Here is a 21,429-nt window from a genome sequence, read left to right on the forward strand (position 1 = left end):
TACCACCTCCTAGGAGCTCCCCTGGCCCAATGCCTCCCTTATTCCTTCCTCTGTCATCTGCTTTCAGGGCGCCAAGGGCAACATGGGCGAGCCTGGAGAGCCTGGACAGAAGGGGCGACAGGTAAGTGCCTTCCCCACCCCGGCCCGTCCAGAGGCCCCTGTCCCCAAGGCTGGGGTTGCATCCACCACCCTCTGTTCCTCCACAGGGAGATCCAGGCATCGAAGGCCCCATTGGATTCCCTGGACCCAAGGTAAGTTGCTGCTGACTCTGTCTGGGGGGCGGAGACATGGGGACAAGCCAAGGGCTTCCTGCCTCCAGGAGGGGCGAGCCACGGGGTCAGGCTGTGCCCGGCGCAGCCCATCATCCCCGCCCCTGCCCCATGGAAGCGTCGCGTCGTCCCTGGTGGCACCTGTCCACCAGAGCCTGCTGTCACACCCCCTTCTCTTTCCTGGACCTGGTGGGTGGGTCCCAGCACCCCGACCGCCTGTGGTAATGCTTCTTTTCTTTCCTTCTGACCTCAGGGTGTTCCTGGTTTCAAAGGCGAGAAGGTGAGATTCCACTCTGGGCATCTGACCTCACCCAGCCCGACTCCCTCAGCTGCATCCTTCAGTGAGCCCAGGGTCCTTCCTGGGACATGAGACTCCACGTCATGCCAGTCGTGACCTCCAGGGCCTCTCTGGCCTCGTGTTTGGTCTGAGGCAGACTCGGCCCGGAGGCAGTGGTATCTGTGATGCGGGAGATCAGCACTAACTGGCCTCTTCCTTCTGCACAGGGCGAGTTTGGAGCTGATGGGCGGAAGGTAAGCAGAGCAGCAGGCGAGGGCAGGGTGCCCACCTTCCCACTGCTCAGAAGGAAGTACCAGGGAGCTAACGGGGTCCCTCCCCTCTCTCCTCCAGGGTGCCCCCGGCCTGGCGGGCAAGAACGGGACAGATGGGCAGAAGGTGAGTACACCATCCCTGGGCGGGGCAGCAGTGCCCATGAAATGAGCATGATCCCTTTCAGACTCTCAGGTCCTTCAGGGGGTGGGCTTCTGGGCCCATCCGCCCACTGCCCACACCTATGGCTTGGGCAGCCCCTGGTCATGCCTCCTCAATGGACACAGGACAAACAGGGACCTGCATGAGGGGAGTGGACATTTGCTGCAGAAAAGCAGGTACTGGCCAGGCAGGAGCCTCCCAGCCTGGCCTGCAGACCTCTTGTCTGGCCTGGTTGGGGGTTCACAGACCTGCACAGGTACACACACACACGTGTCACAGGAGACTATGCATGCATGCACACATGCACACACATGGAGGAGACACCACAGACCCCCACGCTCCCGGCCACACCCCAGGGATGCCCTCCCACCTCCGTGGAAGTGCCACCCTGACAGCCATTCACACAGATGTCCCACAAGGGGTGCCCAGTGTGCCCAGACCTGGCGCCTCTGACCCCTGACATCAGGGCTCGTGTCCCCAAATCCGGCCCTGACGTGTTTTCTGCTCCCCTCTTCTCCTTCAGGGCAAGCTGGGGCGCATTGGACCTCCTGGCTGCAAGGGAGACCCCGGGGATCGGGTGAGTGCAGCCTGGTCAGTCCACCAGCTGTAGCGGGAAGCCAGGTGGCAGGGGCCATAGCGGGGCTCCTCCCCAAGCACCTGTCCTGGACCCCTGCCAGGGTTCAGCCAGGGTTGGGGTCACAACGTGACAAGTGACCTCAGGGCTCCTGAGTCAGATGGAGGGGAGCCTCTCTACAGTCCCAAAGGCGCATCCCCCCACGTTGGCAGCTTGTCTGATTGGCCCACCCAGGCCCAAGGGGTCCCAGCATCCAGTCCAGAGATGGGGTGCTGGTCACCCTCCCCCTGGTCAGCTGGCCCTGCGCTCACAGGGAAAATTCAAGCATGGCCTTGGACAGGAGCCCAACACAACCCTCTCCCTTCTCTCAGGGCCCTGATGGCTACGTGGGGGAAGCCGGCAGCCCTGGGGAGCGAGGAGACCAAGGCTCAAAGGTAGACGGCCTGGCCACGGTGTGGGCCAGCCAGAGCAGATGGGGCCACCACCCTCCCAGGGCCTTCTCCCTGCCCACAGCACCCGGTCTAGATGCCCAACAAGAGGCACTATCCCTGCAAACCAGGCCGGGGGCCATGGGGTGCCCACACATGGGGGTCATGTGGTGCCTACAATGGGGGCCATGAGGTGCCCACACATGGGGGTCGTGGGGTGCCCACACATGGGGGTCATGGGGTGCCCACACATGGGGGTCATGGGGTGCCCACATGAGGGCAGGGCTTGCTCCATGGACACAGGAGAAGAATCGCAAGCCCCCAGCCCCACCGGGGTCCTGTCCTGCTCCTGGGTCTAAGGAACAAGAGGCTAATTTCTTGATTTCTCCAAACACTTCCAGGGGGACCCCGGCCGCCCAGGACGCAGAGGCCCCCCAGGGGAGAATGGGGCAAAAGGAAGCAAGGCAAGTGTTCCCGGGGGCCCTGCGCTGAGACCCGTGCTACCCCCATCGGGGGAAGGAGTGGTGAGGGAGGGAGGGAGGGAGGTGGCCGTGCAGGCCAGCCTGGACCCTGAGCGCCCCCTCACCCCACCTCTCTGGCCCTGCTGCTGGGTGACCAGGGTATACTGCACCTGAGGCAAATGTGGTCCCTCTGGAGGCAGCGGGCGTGAGTCCACTTGGGGCTGGGCCCTGCCCCTGGCCACTGACACATGTGGCCAGGCCATCACTAATTGAGCCATCTCCTCCCCACAGGGCTATCAAGGCAACAATGGAGCCCCAGGAAGTCCTGGCCTGAAAGGAGCCAAGGGCGGGCCTGGGCCCCGAGGACCCAAAGGCGAGCCTGTGAGTTCACACCCGCCCAGCCCTGGGGTGCCCATCCCCCTGGCCCCTCCCTCCTGCTGAACCACCCCAGCACACTCCCTGCTCCAGGCATCTCTGAGCCCAACATCCTCTGGCGTCTCTAAATGTGCCCCTTGTCCCTGTGCCGCAGACACCAAGCAGGGCCACCAAAGAGTGGCCTGCAGGGCCCAACCATGCCCCTGCCAGACACTTGGTGCCTGTGAAGTGGCCCTGTGTCCCCATCTCACCCCCCAGCAGGACACCCCTGAGGGCTAAACCTAGACCCAGAGACACACGGGGCCGATCTCCAGGCTAACCCTCAGAGAGGTCGCAGCTTGAGGCCTGGCCTAACCCAGGAGGGACCTGAGTGACCACGCAGAGAGCTGGTCCAAGCTGGTGTCAGTCATGTCACCTGAACCCCCAGCTCGCGTCATTCACAAGCCTGTTTTCTGCAGGGGCGCAGGGGAGACCCTGGAACCAAGGGCAGCCCAGGCAGTGACGGCCCCAAGGGTGAGAAGGTGAGTGCCTGTGTTAGGGGAGCCTGGGGCATTGTCAGCCATGTCTGTGTCTGCACTGGGGTCTCACTGGGTTGAGGGGCCAACGGGGCCCCCGTAACAAGGGATGACCAACATCCCCTCCACAGTCCACCTCAGAGAATGAAGGTGACCCCCAGGGCTTGACCGTCAAGGGGTGCTTCCTGCAGGGTCTGGGAGAGCAGGAGGCACTCTCTGCTGAGGGGCCTGGGCAGGGCCAGTTCCACGCACGCCATGCACAGTTGTGCAGGCTGCACACTGCTCCATCCCCAGCCTCCCCTCCCCTCCCCAGCACACGTGTTCCTATAGCTGGCGCAGGAGGTCTTGGGATGAAAGCCGAGGGCGGCCAGCTCCCTGTGAAATGTGAGTGAAGGGCTCCAAGGAGGGCTTTCTCCTTTGGACATGAGCGGTGGCTCCTGCCCAGGCTGCACGAGGCTGAGTGGACAGGCCTGCTGTTTCAGCGTCACCCTCCACAGTGTGCGGCCTCCTCCTCCGGGGAGTTAATGACCCCTCTCCTACCTCTCTCGCATGCAAACCAAACTAACCTGGCCTTTCTTCTCACAGGGGGACCCTGGTCCTGAGGGGCCCCGGGGCCTGGCTGGAGAGGTTGGCAACAAAGGAGCCAAGGCAAGTGGTCATGGCTGGGTGGTCACAGAGGCCACATGTCCTCCTGCTGGAGGGGCTGCACCAGGAACCCCTGCCCGCCACCCTTCAGACTCAGCCTGAGGGCCCCTGTGGTCAGGGCTGAGGGCCTCTCGGAGGGCAGCACAGCCCCATCTTGCTCACGTCCACAGTGAGTCTCTGAAGTGCCTCGTCCCTCTTCCTTCCAGGGAGATCGTGGTTTGCCTGGACCCAGAGGTCCCCAGGGGACTGTCGGAGAGCCTGGGAAACAGGTCAGTAGCAGAACCCCGAGGAGGGCCCCTGGCTCTAGGACCCAGGCCCCTCGCTGCCCTTTGACCTCTTCGTCCCCCTTCCCACCCTGCAGTCCATTTGGGTCCTTCTGTCCTTGGGCAGGAAGGACACTGTCCCCACAAACTGGGGCAGTGGACAGGGGGCATCTCACACCCTCATCCTGCCCTGGGGGGTCCAGCTTTACCAGATGGGAGGCGGTGTGGGGCCTGGGAGCTGGACGTGGCTCGTGGAGAGTAGAGATGTTCAGGATGCCCTGCCCATGGGGCAGCAGTGTCACCTGGGGGTCAGAGCAGGATGAGGTCAGTCCCCCTCTGTGCCGACTCCCTGCCTCCTTTCTGTTCTCAGGGATCTCGGGGAGACCCTGGTGATGCTGGTCCCCGCGGAGACTCAGGACAGCCTGGCCCCAAGGTATGCCCCCTCCCCACCCTCCAGGATGGGGCGGGAGCCTAACCAAGTCTTCTAGGAATCTACCTAGAAGATTGGTGTGGGAGGACATCAGGGGCTGAGCAGCAACCCCCCCGCCACCTCCCCCATTTTCTCACCCTTGGGGGTAGTATGTCCTCCCAAAGCAGGCCCTGCCCATGAGGCCCCTCCCCACCAGCCCCAAGCCAGTCTAGCTGGCTCAGTCTCCACATTTTCCCACTGGACCTGCCCTGACTGGCCTCCTGTGTCCCCCAGGGAGACCCTGGCAGGCCTGGATTCAGCTATCCCGGACCCCGAGGAGCACCTGTAAGTCCTGGCACCTGATGTGGGACAGGTACCGGGGGAGGGCCATGACCAGGGAAGGTTCTTGCTAGTTCCTGCTGGGCCCAGGATGAGGGGATAAGGGCCCGGAGCGCCAGCAAGAGAAGAGGCAGGCCTCCTGGAACCTCAGACCTTCTTCCACAGCCTGCGTGGCTCACCATGAGGGTTGGGATGGGGCTGCAGGGCCTGCCAGCCCTCGGCCCTTGCTGAGTGACCCCTGTGCTTGCCTCCCAGGGAGAGAAGGGCGAGCCGGGCCCCCCTGGCCCCGAGGTACGTACTGTGGTGCATGGGGCCGTCTGTGCGTCTGGCCTCCTCTGAGCTCTGGGGGTGGGAGCTGGCCGTGCCCTGAATCTGTGTGGGGTTGCATCTCTGCCAGCACTGCTGAGTCCAGGTTCCTCCTGAAAAAGCTGGCAGTCTGCTGAGGCTGGGGCAGGGGAGCAGTGCTGGGCCACAGAGCTCTCTGCACTATTAACAAGGGTGTTCTGTGTCACAGGGGGGCAGAGGTGACTTTGGCTTCAAAGGAGAACCTGGGAGGAAAGGCCAGAAGGGAGAGCCTGTGAGTACCTCTGCGCCCAGGGCAGAGCCGTGTGCGGGGACCACCCAGGGCATTGCCAGAGCCCACTTGCCCTTTTCCTTCTCAGGCAGATCCTGGTCCCCCTGGTGAGCCTGGCCCACGAGGGCAGAGAGGAGCCCCAGGACCCGAGGTAGGTCAGTCGCCATGCCTTTGGCCCTGAGGCCCAGCCCCTGGGTCAGCCTGACCGACAGGCACCCAAACTATGTGACCACATGCGGAACGCAGCCCTCGCAGCCTCGGCCATGAGGAGTGTCACCTCTCACTGTCACCCTTCCTCCTCCAGGGAGAGCCTGGCCCCCCGGGAGACCCCGGCCTCACGGTAGGTATCAGCTAGGGTTGGACTCGGGGTCCTCCTTCATCTTAAAATCCTAAGAAAGGGAGCTCAGGGCAGGAGGTGGACAGGGTCGGTAGGCTCCCAGGAAGCACTTCCGGTCCCTCCCCATGGTTCACGCTCTGCCGGGCTCACCCGGCTGTGTTCCAGGAATGCGACGTCATGACCTACGTACGGGAGACCTGCGGGTGCTGTGGTGAGTCTCGGCCCCCAGGCGGCTACACCAGAGCACTTGTGTCCCTTGGGGCTCCTGTCCAGGGGTCAAGGTCACCTGCCCTAGTCCTGCCCTCCGGGTTGTGTTCACTGTTTCCCATGGTGCACTTGGGTGCACGCCCCTGGCGTCTAAGCGTGTCTCCATGGGCCGGGGGTCAGCGCAGCGACCCTCCCGCCCCTCGGTTAGCCCAGCCCCGCCCTCCTGCGCGGTTCCCGCTGACCCCACCCCACCGCTCTCCTGGCTCCCGGCAGACTGTGAGAAGCGCTGTGGCGCCTTGGACGTGGTGTTCGTCATCGACAGCTCCGAGAGCATCGGCTACACCAACTTCACCCTGGAGAAGAACTTCGTCATCAACGTGGTCAACAGGCTAGGGGCCATCGCCAAGGACCCCAAGTCGGAGACGGGTCAGCTGCACCGCAGTGGGGTGGGGCCCGGGAGCTCCAGGCCGCAGTCTTGAGCAGAGGGGCCGGCGCACAGGGTGCCTGGGATCAAGATGGAAGCCCATGGGAGGGGTCTTGGAGGGGACCTAGCTCCGCCAAGGCTGACCTCACGCCCGCGCCCGCTGCAGGGACCCGCGTGGGCGTCGTGCAGTACAGCCACGAGGGCACCTTCGAAGCTATCCAGCTGGACGACGAGCGCATCGACTCGCTGTCCAGCTTCAAGGAGGCCGTCAAGAACCTTGAGTGGATCGCTGGCGGCACCTGGACACCCTCGGCCCTCAAGTTCGCCTATAATAAGCTTATCAAGGAGAGCCGGCGCCAGAAGACCCGCGTGTTCGCGGTGGTCATTACAGACGGCCGCCACGACCCCCGGGACGACGACCTCAACCTGCGGGCGCTGTGTAACCACGAAGTAACGGTGACGGCCATCGGCATCGGGGACATGTTCCACGAGAAGCACGAGAGCGAGAACCTGTATTCCATTGCCTGCGACAAGCCGCAGCAGGTGCGCAACATGACGCTCTTCTCCGACCTGGTGGCCGAGAAGTTCATCGATGACATGGAGGACGTGCTGTGCCCGGGTGAGTCCGGGGTGGCGGGGGCGGGGGGTGCGGGGAGAGGGGAGGGAGAGGTGGGGCTGCACGGGGAAGGAGGGGCCAGGCGGGCAGAGAGAAGGAGAGGGGGAGGGGAGAAGAGAGGAGGCGGGGAGAGAGGAGGGGCTCCTGGCCCTGTAGGACCTGAAGGAGTCACCAGGACCCCTGCTTCTTTTCCTCTCTCCTAGATCCCCAGATCGTGTGCCCAGATCTTCCCTGCCAAACAGGTAACGTGAGCGCCGCTGACCCCCAGACAAGTCAGCAGCCAGGGCCGTAGGGAGGGCTGTTCAGGGACCTCAAGAAATGCTGATGCGGCCACCCCCAGGAGAAGCCTCAGGTTCCAGACCTGTGGTAGCCCAGCCTCCAGGATCCCAGCACTTCCAAGGAGGGGGCTGGGGGTGCTCAGCCACCCTCCACCTCATGCATGTGGGGAAGGGGAGCTGCCCACTGGGCACTGTGCTGGGCTCTCCAGCTACTGGTCTCAAACCCACAGGTGCCCAGAAGGACAGAAACCCCAGGGCTGCCTGGGGCTGAAGCCCCATACATGAAATGGCTGGTCTTAAACCCTCCAGGAGGTGAACACATCCACAGCCCAGGGGCAGCTGGGCGAGGCAGAGGGGCCTCTCCCCTGACAGCCCCATGCTGCTGCTGCCCGGCATCGCCGGTCTGATCTTCCGTCCAGAAGCAGACGTTTAGGGGGCCATGCTCCCCGCCCGACGTGTTTGCACTAGTGTGAGAGGCTGGGGACCCACAGAGGCTGCTCCAGGGGGTCCCTCAGGCGGGGGATGGGGCCAGGATGGCATCGTCCAGCCCCGCTGGACATCGAGCTGCTGCCTACAGGTCTATACTGCAGTGACTGGGCCACGGAGGTGCCCAGGGACACCAGGAGCTGAGCCCCCACGGCTTGCCCTGCCCTCGCCAGCCAGGTCGTAGAGCCAGCTGGATCCTTGTGCTGAGTTGTGGGTGCTGGGCCTGTCCTAGAATTGGGGCCTCCAGGGCTGACTCTGGGAGGTAGGGGCTGCCACAGCAGGCAGGGGCCAGATTGGGCTGGGCTGCTGGCGGGTCCAGTGTTGATGGGAACATGGGGCCTGCGTCCACATCCATGTCTGCCATGAAGTTGGCGCTGGGGCAGGCTCCTTCCAGGTGTCAGATGGACCCCTGGGTAGGTTCAAAGGCTCCAAGGCAGCCTGAGGGGAAGGAGTGCGTTGACTTGGGGACAAGGGTCCCTGCTCTTATTCTGACAGAGAACTTCCAAGGAAGTGCTCCTGAGGTTGTACCAGTGACCACGCCATGGCTGATGGCGAGCAGTGGGGGCATCTCAAAGACAGCCTGGGCCTGAGGGCCCCAGAGTCAGCTGGAGAGAGTGGTGTGTGGTGCCCAGAGCCACCCAACCCCCAGAGGCTGACCCAGTAGCGCCAAACCCCATCTCTTCTGGGGCTAAAGGGGCTGGTGTCCCCACAGAGACCCACACAACCCATGGTCTGTGCCCCTGCCGCCCTCAGGATGCCCAAGTCCTCCCAGGGTAGGAGCCCTGTGGTCAGGTGGCCTCTTGAGAGCAGAAACCTGAGCCCAGCCCTGGTGCCAGGGCCCAGTGGTCATCTTGCTGGGGAAGTTTCGAGTCTCACCACGGGCAGGGTCTCTGTAGCTGCTTCTCACAAGCGGAGGCTGGTTCCCCTGTTCCTAGTTACTAAGAGTCTGTCATGAACATGTGTGGGATTTTGTCAGATGCTTTTTCTGCACCTATGATATGATTGGGTGGTGTTTTTTCTTTAGCTTGTCAACATCATGGGTTACAGTCTTTGCATTTTGAATGTTGACCCAGCCTTACAGACCTGACATAAATCCCACTTTGTCATGATGTGTAATATATATACGTGTGTATATATATATACACACACTGTTGGGCTTCCCTGGTGGCTCAGCGAGTAAAGAATCCACTTCGAATACAGGAGACACAGGTTTAACCCCTGGGTTGGGAAGATCCCCTGGAGGAGGGCATGGCAACCCACTCCAGTATTCTTACCTGAAAAAAATCCCATAGACAGAGGAGCCTGGCAGGCTACAATCCAAAGAAAAGAGTTGGACATGACTGAACAACTGAACACACATAGATATACACTGTTGGATTCAGTTGCTAGTGTTTTGTTGAAGATCTTTGCATCTGTGCTCATGAGAGATGAACAGAGCTGTGTGACCTTTCTTGTGTTGTCTTTGGTTTTGATATTAGAGGGATACTGGTCTCCGTCTTGGTGATCTCACTTCTCCTGAGCCTCCAGGACCTGACAGTGAAAGGGAACAGACCCCTGAGAGACCCCTTCTCCCTTCTCCTAACTCTTCTTTTTACTAAACTCACAACCTCATTCTCCTTTTTTTTTTTAATTTCCACCTTGTCCTCTTTTTTTTTTTTAATATTTATTTGGCTGCATTGGGTCTTGGTTGTGGCATGCTAGGTCTTTGTTACAGCATTTGAACTCTTCATTGTGCATGTGTGATCTAGTTCCCTGACCAGGGAGTGAATCTGGGCCCCTTTCATTGGGACTGTGGCATCTTAGCCACCACCAGGGAAGTCCCTCATTTCCTTTAAAATGATTTGAAATTTCCAAGTAAATTAGATACTGTGCCCAGAGAGGAAGAGAGCAGATGTAACTACAGAATGTGCTCCTTGACACGAGTGGACTCCATCCAGCATGCTGAGGGCTGAGCAGACAAGGTGCAGGGGGATGCTGCCCACGCTAGTGCAGCCTGGACCTTCTGGGCCAAGTGGCCCTGTCCACCCAGAGACTCAGCCCCTTCTGGGCTTGGACTGACCTGGGTGGCAACTCAGCTGGGGTGGAACCACGAAGCCGCCATCAAAGAGAAACAACACTGGACACCAGTCAAAGGCAGCAAAGGCAGGTTTTCCTCCACGACAGCTGCTGTAGGAGGGAGGAGAGCCAGGAGGCCTGAGCCTTGCTCCCCACACCAAGGCCAGGGCTCTGGAAGGCTGAGGCCCGAAGGAAGGGCACAGAGCAGGGGTGAGGCCATGGGCCGGGCCACCTGGACGAGCTAATTGGACATACCGAGGCCCCCCAAGGACAGGAGGCTTTGGGCCCATTGGGCCCAGAGAGTAGGCCCTGACCTCCCCAGGGACAGGGTGGGTAGAGAGCGAGAGGCTCACCAAGCAATTATTCCTCAGTCCTTGGAGGAATAGGGGACTGAGCTCTGGCTCTGGGCCTAGAGATTTACATCTAAAGGGTGGGGCAGATTTGTCTAAGGAAATTGCTCCAGAGGGGCTCCAGGGGTCACCTGCCTAGCACCCGGTGGGGCTGAAATAGGCAGGAAATTCTGGTGGTGCTGAGGCCATCCCAGGGCAGGCCCTGAGTTGTCAGCAGCCACCAGGCCAGGTCCATTTCAGAAGCCATCGGTGCTGAGTCTCGTGGTTCTCAAGCTCTTGCTCCATCTCCTCGGGGCTCCCTAAAGCCCCACTTACTTGGCCTTGGCCCTCAGGGCCAACAGAGGGGGAGCTGCAGCCTCCCTGGCTCCTCATCTAACCCCTGGCTGAGCCTTTGGCCCCTCCTCGTCTCCGAGGAGAGAAGCGGCCGGAGGCGTGCTCATACCCACCGCATCCCTGAAAGGCCTCTCTGGAATCCCCCGCAGATGGACCGTGGCCTGGCGGCGAGCCCCCGGTCACCTTCCTCCGCACGGAAGAGGGCCCGGATGTCTCCTTCCCCAGGACCATCCCCCTGATCCAACAGTTGCTAAACGCCACGGAGCTCACGCAGGACCCAGCTGCCTACTCCAAGCTGGTGGCTGTGCTGGTCTACACCGCGGAGCGGGCCAAGTTCGCCACAGGAAACGAGCGGCAGGACTGGATGGACCTGTTCATTGACACCTTTAAACTGGTGCACAGGGACATCGTGGGGGACCCCGAGACCGCGCTGGCGCTGTGCTAAAGCCACAGGGTGCAGCCCCACCTGGCTGCATGAGCTCCTGGGGGCTGCCTGCCTTACACTGCCAGGCTTGAGACAGCAAGAAGCTGTTCTCTCAGTCTGGAGGCCAGAAGTCCAAAGTCAAGCTGTCCTGGGCCACACACCCCCTCGGCCTCTAAGAGAGGGTCCTTCCTGCCTCTCCAGTTCCCCTCTCTGCCTCTGTGGTCATGAGACTTCTCCCCTTCCCCTCCGCCTCCTCCTACAAGGACTCTTACGGTCGCACTTAGGGCTAGATAACCCAGGATAGTCCCCCCCACCCCAACCCACCCCCCGCCATTTCAAGGGAATTGTTCATTGAATTCCATCTGCAAAGTCCTTTTTTGCCATATAAGGTCACGGTCACAGAATCCAGGATTAGGACCTCTCGGGGGCCATTATCTGGCCAGAAAGAGAGACCAGCAGAGCCTCACAGACGACCCAGCCCCCGGCTCCACCGCTGGCCTCTGCCCAGGGCCCCTGGGCTCTTGTCCCCTGGCTGAGACACGGAGGAAACCCCCTGCCCACACCACCAGTCCCTACATCTCAGACTCTGCCTGCCAGGGACACAGAGGGAGCTTGCTGGGCACTTTCAGTCCAGTTCGAAGCTGCTCTTCATCTGCACCACCACCAAGATAAGCTGCATCATTAATAAGCTCCTTAAAAAAAAAGAAAAAAAAAATCTACTGAAACCCTCGCTCCTCTTCGGGGAGCAGCACTCCAAGGACACACCCAAGCATGTCCTTCAGGTGCTGTGAGCTCATCTCAGACATTCTATAAAAGCTGAAAAGCAAGGTACCTGAGTGTGTGCTGTGGTCAGCGGCTTGCTGGGGTGAATTGGTTGCTCGCTGGACTTTGAGGGTGACCCATGTGGCACAGGAGGGCGGGGGTCACCTGGTGCCTACAGGACCCAAAGAGGACCTTGCCCCCCTCATGGTTGCTGCCAAGGGTCAGACGCCCCGGTGTGCCCAGGCATGGGTCAGCACACCTGGGCTATGACCAGAGTCCTTTCCTGCCCAGGTCAGGAGAGGTGATCAAGGGCTGAGGAGCTAGACCCAATTGGGGAGGACCAGCCTGGTCCATGCTGAGCCCCCATGGCAGTTAGAGTTGCGATCTCAGCAGTGGCTTAGGGGAGGGGCTTGGCTGCACATTCCCGGCCTATGGACAGGGACTGAGCCTGTGGTCCCTCCTGTGTGTGCAGCGGGTTTTCAGCCTGTGTAGTGGCATGCCCCCTAGGTCAAGCCTCAACCTGGCAGCAATCTTGCCTGCACACTGTCCAGCATGTCCAGGCTGGTGACTGCCCAGATGAGGGCAAGGGTGTCCTGGCCACACCTGTGCCCACTGGCCTATCAAAGCCTCGTCTAGTTGAGGGGCTCCTCTCTCTAACGTTCCCAAGGCTGGAAAGATCTGGCCAGAGGCGGGTCATTGAGTCTGAGGATCTTCTTGAGCTCTTTTTACACAGTCAAAGCCTCATTCCCCATGGACTGTGATCCTTCAGGGGTGTATCCAATTCTTGGGTCAAAAAAGGGGGCTTTATGGACCCCTCCCATGAGGGCCTGGAGGCTGCTGGGCAGAGATGGTGCTGGTAGAGTGAAAAGGGGCCCCTCAGTCTCAGGGTTGGGGACATTGCCTGGTGGCAGCACAACCAAAAGAGACGGTGTCGGTCTCAGGGAGACGGGATGGGAGTCTGCACCAACGTCCTGGGCGCTGTCAGGTTGGGGAGTTCCCAACGGAGCGGCCTTGGGTCTCAGTGCTCCTGTGGGCGGGGTGAGCCTAAAGAGGCGAGCGCGGGGCGTGGCCCGGCAGGCGCTCCAGGGCCCGGCCGCCGGGCCTCACGTGGGTCGCCCGCGCACCACCCCTTCTCGATCCTAGAGCTGTACGTGGCCCAGTGCACACAGCGGCCGGTGGACATCGTCTTCTTGCTGGACGGCTCTGAGCGGCTGGGCGAGCAGAACTTCCACAAGGTGCGGCGCTTCGTGGAGGAGGTGTCCCGACGGCTGACCCTGGCACGCAGGGACGACGACCCGCTCAACGCGCGTGTGGCATTGCTGCAGTTCGGGGGCCCGCGTGAGCAGCAAGTGGCCTTTCCGCTGACCTCCAACCTGACCGTCATTCAGGAGGCGCTGGCGAGCGCGCGCTACCTCAACTCCTTCTCTCACGTGGGCGCGGGCATCGTGCAGGCCATCAACCAGGTGGTGCAAGGCGCTCGGGCTGGGGCACGCCGCCACGCGGAGCTGTCCTTCGTGTTCCTCACCGACGGAGTCACAGGCAACGACAGCCTGGACGAGGCGGTACACTCCATGCGCAAGCAGAACGTGGTGCCCACCGTGGTGGCCGTGGGTAGCGACGTGGACACGGATGTGCTCTCCAAGATCAGCCTGGGCGACCCGGCCGCCGTCTTCCGCGAGAAAGACTATGACAGCCTGGCCCAGCCCGGCTTCTTCGACAGGTTCATCCGCTGGATCTGCTAGCGCCCCCCTCCCCCAGCCCGCACCCCCACCAGGCCCCGGGCCCCAGCCCCATGACTCCTGCCCCACGGGCTCTGTCCTCTTGTCCATGGTGCTACTCTGACCCCACTGAGAGGTCCAGCCGCTGAGGACTGAGTCTCCACGTATGGGTATAAAGTCAGGAGTGAAGGACCCTGGCCCACCCAGCTCCTGCTGGGAATCCCATAGCTTTGGGCACCCCAGCCCTCCTCCCCTCTTCATCATCTGCCCTGGCCCCACCCTCTATGCCCTCCCAGGACCCCAGAGGCTTCCTGGGGTGCACTTCTCCAGTGGACCTCCCTCAGCCCAGCCTCATTCACAGACTCATCCTTCCCCCCAACCCCTCCCCCGCAAAGGCTCTCTGCCAGCCCCAGCAGACCCCCTGCCGCTTTTGGGTCTCTAGGGGTCACCTTCCCCATCAGACTGAGCTGTGATAGCAGGCCCCATACCTCCCTGTGTGCACACACCCCAGTCCAATAAAGGCTTTGACCCCTCTTGCTCCCCAGCTTCCAAGTGACTGTACCAATAGGGATTCACATAACCCCCAGGACTGATCATATCACTGGGGCCCCTGGATTGTTCTGTGCACCGAGATGTTGCTGGGCCTGGCCCCATGTCCTTCCATGTTCTGGGCTGAAGTGTGTCTCTTCCTCGAACTCCCAACGTTCAAGTCCTTCCAGACACCGCACTCCCAAGGGACAGGATGGCCTCAGCCATGGAATTCACCTCTCTAGTTGACTCTGGGCTGAAAACAACGTACTTGGTTGATGAAATCTCACTCTGTCCCCGGACCAGGGCCAGAGTGCTTTAGGGACACTTGTTGGTGTTTGCACGACGATATTTGTGGATAGAGATAGATGGTGGAGAGATGATGAAGAGGTGATAGAGATAGAGGGTAGATAGATAAGTGATAGAAAAACATGATGGGTAGGTAGGTTGATTGATTGATGGGTATATTAATGATTTTAACAGAGTGATAGACGATAGATACAGATAGGAGAAATGAGACAGAGGCGGGTTTTTTCTGGCAGCCTCGGTGACTTTGTGTTCAGATACCCAGGTATTTTAAGTTCACCCTCTGGGAAGTGCCCTCTTAAACCTGGGCTGTTTATCATCTGCAGGGCCTAGCCTAGCAAAGGTCTCCAACATGGGGTCTTAAACACAGTCTGGAGGCCAGCGGTTGACCAGGTGTCCAGGTGTCTGCAGGGCCACCATCCCCCCAAGGCTCTTGGGAGGGATCCTTCCAGGTCCTCCAGCTCCTGTCGCCCCTCCACCTGCAGCATCCCTTAGACCTTCACGCATGTTCTCCTGGCTCGTCTGTGTCCACGATTCCCTTTCGCACACGGACACAGTCATGTTGGATTAGAGCCCATTCCATCCAGGATGACCTCATCTCAGCTAATCACAGATGCCATGACTCTACTTCCAAATAAGGTCAAATTCTGAGGTGGGGGCTAGGACTTGGACGTGGGAGTTTGGGGAAGGGAGACACAGTTCGGCTCAGGACATGGGGAGGGGGAGTGAGACTGACTCACTCCGCCTCTCCTCATCTGCCTGTGCAGCCTGCAGCTAGAGGGCAGGATATCCCACCAAGTATCTTCCCTTCCTTCGCCCCTCTCTCCCCCTAGAGAACTCGACAAAATGCCAGCAGGGGACAGAGAAGAGCGCCCCAGGTCTCAGAGTGCAGTGCTGGTGCCTGTGAACTTCCAGGGGTCATGGCAGGGTGGAGGGGAGGGGATGGCAGGGGTCCCTCCCTCCAGGCAGGTCTCCAGAGTTCTGCCCACTGGGCCTGCACAGGTCCCCTCTGCAGAGGGAAGGACTCTCTCTCTCTCTCTCTCTCACTCTCTCTCTCTCTGTGATGCTGGTGAGTGGGGGGCCAGGTTCCTTCCAGGGCACAGGCCACCCTAGAGAGCTGCAGTGTGCTCACCACACTGGCATCCTCCAGGTTCTCCCCTGAGGGCCCCAACCTCCCCAGAGGCCAAGGGCACAGCTCCCTCTCAGGGCTGTTCTCTGAGCCCCCACGTGCCCAGCTCTCAGCCCTTGGGGGACCCCCAGACTCACTCTCTGCCACATACATGTGCTGAAATGATGGTTTCCTACAAGGCCCTTTACTCCATACACACGGGACACCCTCAGACCTCTAGCAAGGCCGGGTTTGCAGGGCCTTCCCGCTCTGCCTGCTCACCCCCACCCAACCCTACTCAGTGTGGATCCTCTCCCTTGAAAGCAGTGGACATGAGTGAAGGAGACCCAGCAAAGATGAACCCAAATGGGCTCACTTGGGGCAAAGGTCACAAAAGGAAGCCTGCAGAGTGGCCACAGGACCCACAGGACAGAGGGGCGCCAGCTACCCCTCCAACCTCCAGGCAGGCATCACCAGCATGAACTGTCCACGAGCTGGGACTCCAGGTCCTCATGGGAGCCCAGTGACTCCCAGGCGACAAAAGTCTGCACAAAGGCATGGGTCCACCTACCTAGAAATGGCGTCCTTATTCCAGGACCAAAACACAGTGTTCGAGGAGGACCCTCAGCCTGAGTGGATGTCACACCTGTCAACTCCACTTCCCACAGGAAGGACAGTCGACCCAGAGAGTCTAGACCCTCGAAGTGTCCATGAGGGGCCTGACCAGCCACTCTCCTGTCTCTAGAAGGCACATCGCCTCACTGGTGTCCCCACACAGACATCCCTCGTGAATAACCCCACACTAAGGCCCCCCACCAGTACCCCTCAGCAACAGCCCAGCACAAACATCCCCTCACCAAGGACCCTCACCAATGTCACCATTCTAACGTCCCCACACCAATGTCCCACATGAATGTCCACTCACTAATATCCCCTCAGTAATGTCCCCTCAAGTAACAACCCCTCACTAACGTCCCCTCAGTAATAACCCCTCACTAACATCCTCTCAGTAATGCCCCCTCAGTAATGTCCCCTCACTAATGTCCCCTCAGTAATAACCCCTCACTAACATCCTCTCAGTAATGCCCCCTCAGTAATGTCCCCTCACTAACGTCCCCTCAGTAACAACCCCTCACTAATGTCTCCTCAGTAATGTCCCCTCAGTAACATCCCCTCAGTAGTTTCCCATACTAACAGTTCCTAGTGTTCCCTCAAAAACGTCCCCTCAGTAACATTCCCTCACCACCATTTCTCACTAATGTCATCTCACTAATACACTTCAAGAGACACCTGGAGTAACAGGCAAATTTGGCCTTGGAGTACAAAATGAAGCAGGGCAAAAGCTAAAAGAGTTTTGCCAAGAGAACACACTGGTCATAGCAAACACCCTCTTCCAACAACACAAGAGACAACTTTACACATGGACATCACCAGATGGTCAATACTGAAATCAGATTGACTGTATTCTTTGCATCTAAAGATGGGGAAGCTCTATACAGTCAGCAAAAACAAGACTGGGAGCTGACTGTGGCTCAGATCATGAACTCCTTATTGCAAAATTCAGGCTTAAGTTGAAGAAAGTAGGGAAAACCACTAGACCATTCAGGTATGCCCTAAATCAAATCCCTTATGATTATACAGTAGAAGTGCGAAATAGATGCAAGGGATTAGATCTGACAGACAAGTGCCTGAAGAACTATGGATGAAGGTTTGGAACACTGTACAGGAGGCCATGATCAAAACCATCACCAAGAAAAAAAAGCAAAAAGGCAAAAAGGTTGTCTGAGAAGGCCTTACAAATAGCTGAGAAAACAAGAGAAAAGAAAGGCAAAGGAGAAAAGGAAAAATAAATCCATCTGAGTGCAGAGTTCCAAAGAATAGCAAGGAGAGATAAGAAAGCCTTCCTCAGTGATCAATGCAAAGAAATAGAGGAAAACAACAGAACGGGAAAGACTAGAGATCGCTTCAAGAAAATTAGAGATACCAAGGGAACATTTCATGCAAAGATGGGCACAATAAAGAACAGAAACAGTGTGGACCTATCAAAACCAGAAGATACTAAGAAGAGGTGCCAAGAATACATAGAAGAACTATACAAAAAGGATCTTAATGACCCCAATAACCACTATGGTGTGATCACTCACTTAGAGCCAGATATCCTGGAATGTGAAGTCAAATGGGCCTTAGGAAGAAGCATCACTACAAACAAAGCTAGTGGAGGAGATGGAATTTCAGTTGCACTATTTCAAATCCTAAAAGATGATGCTGTGAAAGTGCTGCACTCAATATGCCAACAAACTTGGAAAATTCAGCAGTGGCCACAGGACTGGAAAAGGTCAGTTTTCATCCCAATCCCAAAGAAAGATAAGGCCAAAGAATGTTCAAACTACTGCACAATTGCACTCATCTCAAACGCTAGCAAAGTAATGCTCAAAATTCTCCAAGCTAGGCTTCAACATTACATGAACCGAGAATTTCCAGATATTCAAGTTGGATTTAGAAAGGCAGAGGAACCAGAGATCAAATTGCCAACATCTGTTGGATCATAGAAAAAGCAAGAGAATTTCTCAAAAAGAAAAACATCTACTTCTTCTTTATTGACTACGCCAAAGCCTTTGTGTGAATCACAACAAACTGTGGAAAATTCTTCAAGAGATGGGAATACCAGACCATCTTGTGTGCCTCCTGAGAAATCTGTATTCAGGTCAAGAAGCAACAGTTAGAACTGGACATGGAACAACAGACTAGTTCCAAATTGGGAAAGGAGTAACATCAAAGCTGTATATTGTCACCCTGCTTATTTAGCTTCTATGCAGTGTACATCATGCAAAATGCCAGACTGGATGAAGCACAAGCTGGAATGAAGATTGCCAGGGAAAATATCAGCAACCTCAGATAAGCAGATGGCACCACCCTTATGGTAGAAAGCTAGGAGGAACTGAAGAGCCTCTTGAGGAAAGTGAAAGAGGAGAGTGAAAAACCTGGCTTGAAACTCAACATTCAAAAAACAAAGATCATGGCATCCGGTCCCATCACTTCATGGCAAATAGATGGGGAAACAATGGAAACATGACAGGCTTTCTTTTTGGGGGGCTCCAAAATCACTGCAGATGGTGATTGCAGCCATGAAATTAAAAGACACTTGCTCCTTGGAAGAAAAGCTACAACCAACCTAGACAGCATATTAAAAAGCAGAGATATCACATTGCCGACAAAGTTTTATCTAGTCAAAGCTACAGTTTTTCCAGTAGTTATGTATGAATGTGAGAGTTGAACCATAAAGAATTCTGAGTGCCAAAGAATTGATGTTTTTGAACTGTGGTGTTGGAAGATTCTTGAGAGTCCCTTGGACTGCAAGGAGATCCAACCAGTCCATCCTAAAGGAAATCAGTCCTGAATATTCATTGGAAGGACTGATGCTGAAGCTGAAGCTCCAATACTTTGGCTACCTGATGCAAAGAACTGACTCATTAGAAAAGACCCTGATGCTGGCAAAGACTGAAGGCAGGAGGAGAAAGGGAGGACAGAGGATGAGATGGTTGGATGGCATCACCAACTCAATGGGCATGAGTTTGAGCAAGCTCCGGGAATTGGTGATGGACAGGGAAGCTTGGTGTGCTGCAGTCCATGGGGATCACAAAGAATCAGACACAACTGAGCAACTGAACTGAACTGAACTGAATATGCTTCCAGTTCCATCCCTCACAGACGTTCCTTCAAGGGTTTCCTCACCAGTGACCCCACACTAACATCTGGCTCTGTCTCATATCGCGTCACCCACATCCACACACTGATGTCCCCTCAGCCAAGCCTCCCCACCAACACCTCCTCACAGTGTCTCTCAGGAGCATCCTTCACTTAAGTCTACAAACCAACATCCTTTCACCAACATCCCCACAAGAACACCTCCCGCTAATGTCTCCTCAGTAACACCCTCTCACATTCATCCCTCACAAACCACCCATCACCAATGTCCCTCACTAAGGTGTCCTCAGCAGATCCCTACACTAACAGCCCTCACACACTTCACCATGTGCCCTCAGGGACACCCCACATGAACATTCTCACTAACCTCTCTTCCCAAAGTCACGTCTCCAACATCCCCGCAATAAAGGCCCCGACATCTCATCACTAAGTTCCCCTTACTAATGTCCCTCAGCCACTTTCTTCCCCAGAGTCCCCTCAGGAACACCCCCTCACTACCATAACTTCACCAGCGACTACACCTTTGTCCTCTCCCTGATGCTTCCTCACAACAAGCCTCTGTGACGGCCGCATGTCCACCGCTGCTCACAAGCTCCCTCAGCCTCTGCACTGCTGTCCCCTCAGTCCCACAGCTCAATGGCAGCCACTCGGGCTTGAGGGTTAGGTGCCACCTGAGCCCCTGCTGGGTGCCCACCATGCAGTGGGGTCAGCTGAGCCAAGGCTGTGGGAAAGGAGGGGGAGGCCCTGTGTTTCTAAGCTGACCTCACCCTCACAGCCCCCACCACCTGGAGAGACACCTCATGCCTCACCTCCCAGCCCCTCAACATGGGAGGAAATGGCAAAGGCAGCCAAGGGGTGACCCCCAGAGACACAGAGAATCAGGACCAGCGGGCTGGGGGTAGTTAGGGGCAGAGGCTGGTGCACCAGCAGATGAAAGCGCCTACATCTCCAGGAGGGCTGACAAAAGGAACGGTTGTGAGCATCTACTAATACCACTGCCTCAGAGAAGCAAACAGGAGCAGATGAAGGGGTTCTGAGGGAGCCACGGCGACTCGGGGAGCCTCGGATGTGCCGTTGCAGAGTGGCTTTAAAAACCCACTTGCAGTTCTTCTGAATGCCGCTTGAAAGGAACCCAGTCCCACCCCATTCGGCCTGCAGGACCCCTCCCCACCCGCTGCGCTGCCCTGTGCAGGCAGGCCCCAGGTGAGCCTCTGAGGCCGCTGGGCACTGGCCCCTTTCTGGTCCCCACACTCCACACTGCATCCCAGCTCACCTTCTTTCCTGAGTTCACCCCTTGGGGACCTTCCCGGAACGTTCTTTGCATTTGCACACAAACACGCATATGTGCATCCACACACAGACAAGCACACCCACCACAGCCTGCTCCCACACTGCCCTTGCTGGTTTGACTCGTAGGAGCTTTTCTGTTGGTCGATAGTAACTTCAAATAGGTTCCTGACATTTGCTCTGGTTATCATGTCTTTTACCAAAACAGGTTTTTAATTTCCCTATAAAGTACTGGGCTCTCTGCCTTGCTCCAGGAGGACAGACCCTCTACATCATTTTCTCTCAATATTCTGCGTGGTTACCTAACAAGTGCGCGCATGCTTTTTGGTTTTCCCATGTGCATAGCCCGTCTGGAAGGAATTTCAGGGTGTGGTGATGTTTTGAAATTACTTTTAATGGGAATGTCCTGGAAGCCAGAGGCTGCCATAGTAGGAGCAGCTGAGGTGGGGAGACCCCGCCCCTGGGAAGGAGCTGGAGGGTGATGGATATTTAGGACTGGACGGACTAGATAAACAGGCTATACATGTGAACAGACCGCAGAAAAGGAAATGCATCGTTAATATAACAAGACAGTCACCCTCAGATGCAACAGAAGTTTGAGGTGTGTTGGGAAGTGTATCTGTCAGCTCCTGCTACATAACAACCAGCCACAATGTCTCATGGTGGGACAGTTGGCATTTACTTCATTCCTGAATCACCCACAGTCACCTGCGGTATCTCTGCCTAAGACTCCAGGGGCTACCTCAGCTAATGCCCTGGGGCTGTGGGTCAGTGGGGATGCTTAGGCCATGGCTGTGGCTGCTCGGGGAACCCTGTTCTCAGGTGGAGGTAAATGGTTCCCAGACAGGCAACAGGTGAGAGTCTCTTCTGACCTGCTTGTTACCATGCTCACCTCCTCTGCCCTTATCCCAGCATCAGAGAGCTGAGGACACACTCTGCTGTCA

General features: G+C 57.7%; 1 protein-coding gene across 2 annotated transcripts in view; it reads left to right on the top strand.

Annotated features, from left to right (window-relative positions):
* The window catches only part of COL6A2 (collagen type VI alpha 2 chain), a 31,804-nt gene extending 17,714 nt beyond the window's left edge, over nt 1-14,090 (top strand). Inside the window, exons 6-28 of one of the 2 annotated variants that reach the window (XM_018052331.1) lie at nt 68-121; nt 207-251; nt 523-549; nt 774-800; nt 898-942; nt 1,502-1,555; nt 1,924-1,986; nt 2,382-2,444; nt 2,733-2,822; nt 3,275-3,337; nt 3,917-3,979; nt 4,183-4,245; nt 4,610-4,672; nt 4,943-4,993; nt 5,243-5,278; nt 5,502-5,564; nt 5,650-5,712; nt 5,866-5,901; nt 6,064-6,109; nt 6,379-6,531; nt 6,696-7,148; nt 7,349-7,387; nt 12,977-14,090. In XM_018052331.1, coding sequence (XP_017907820.1) covers nt 68-121; nt 207-251; nt 523-549; nt 774-800; nt 898-942; nt 1,502-1,555; nt 1,924-1,986; nt 2,382-2,444; nt 2,733-2,822; nt 3,275-3,337; nt 3,917-3,979; nt 4,183-4,245; nt 4,610-4,672; nt 4,943-4,993; nt 5,243-5,278; nt 5,502-5,564; nt 5,650-5,712; nt 5,866-5,901; nt 6,064-6,109; nt 6,379-6,531; nt 6,696-7,148; nt 7,349-7,387; nt 12,977-13,575 — 2,259 coding nt within the window. In that variant the 3' untranslated portion in view covers nt 13,576-14,090. Of the gene's footprint in view, nt 1-67; nt 122-206; nt 252-522; nt 550-773; nt 801-897; nt 943-1,501; nt 1,556-1,923; nt 1,987-2,381; nt 2,445-2,732; nt 2,823-3,274; nt 3,338-3,916; nt 3,980-4,182; nt 4,246-4,609; nt 4,673-4,942; nt 4,994-5,242; nt 5,279-5,501; nt 5,565-5,649; nt 5,713-5,865; nt 5,902-6,063; nt 6,110-6,378; nt 6,532-6,695; nt 7,149-7,348; nt 7,388-10,796; nt 11,903-12,976 lie in introns of those variants that run through there. The other variant, XM_018052339.1, reaches the window with a different exon arrangement.

Source organism: Capra hircus, chromosome 1, assembly GCF_001704415.2.
Source record: "Capra hircus breed San Clemente chromosome 1, ASM170441v1, whole genome shotgun sequence".
Taxonomy (NCBI): Eukaryota; Metazoa; Chordata; class Mammalia; order Artiodactyla; family Bovidae; genus Capra; species Capra hircus.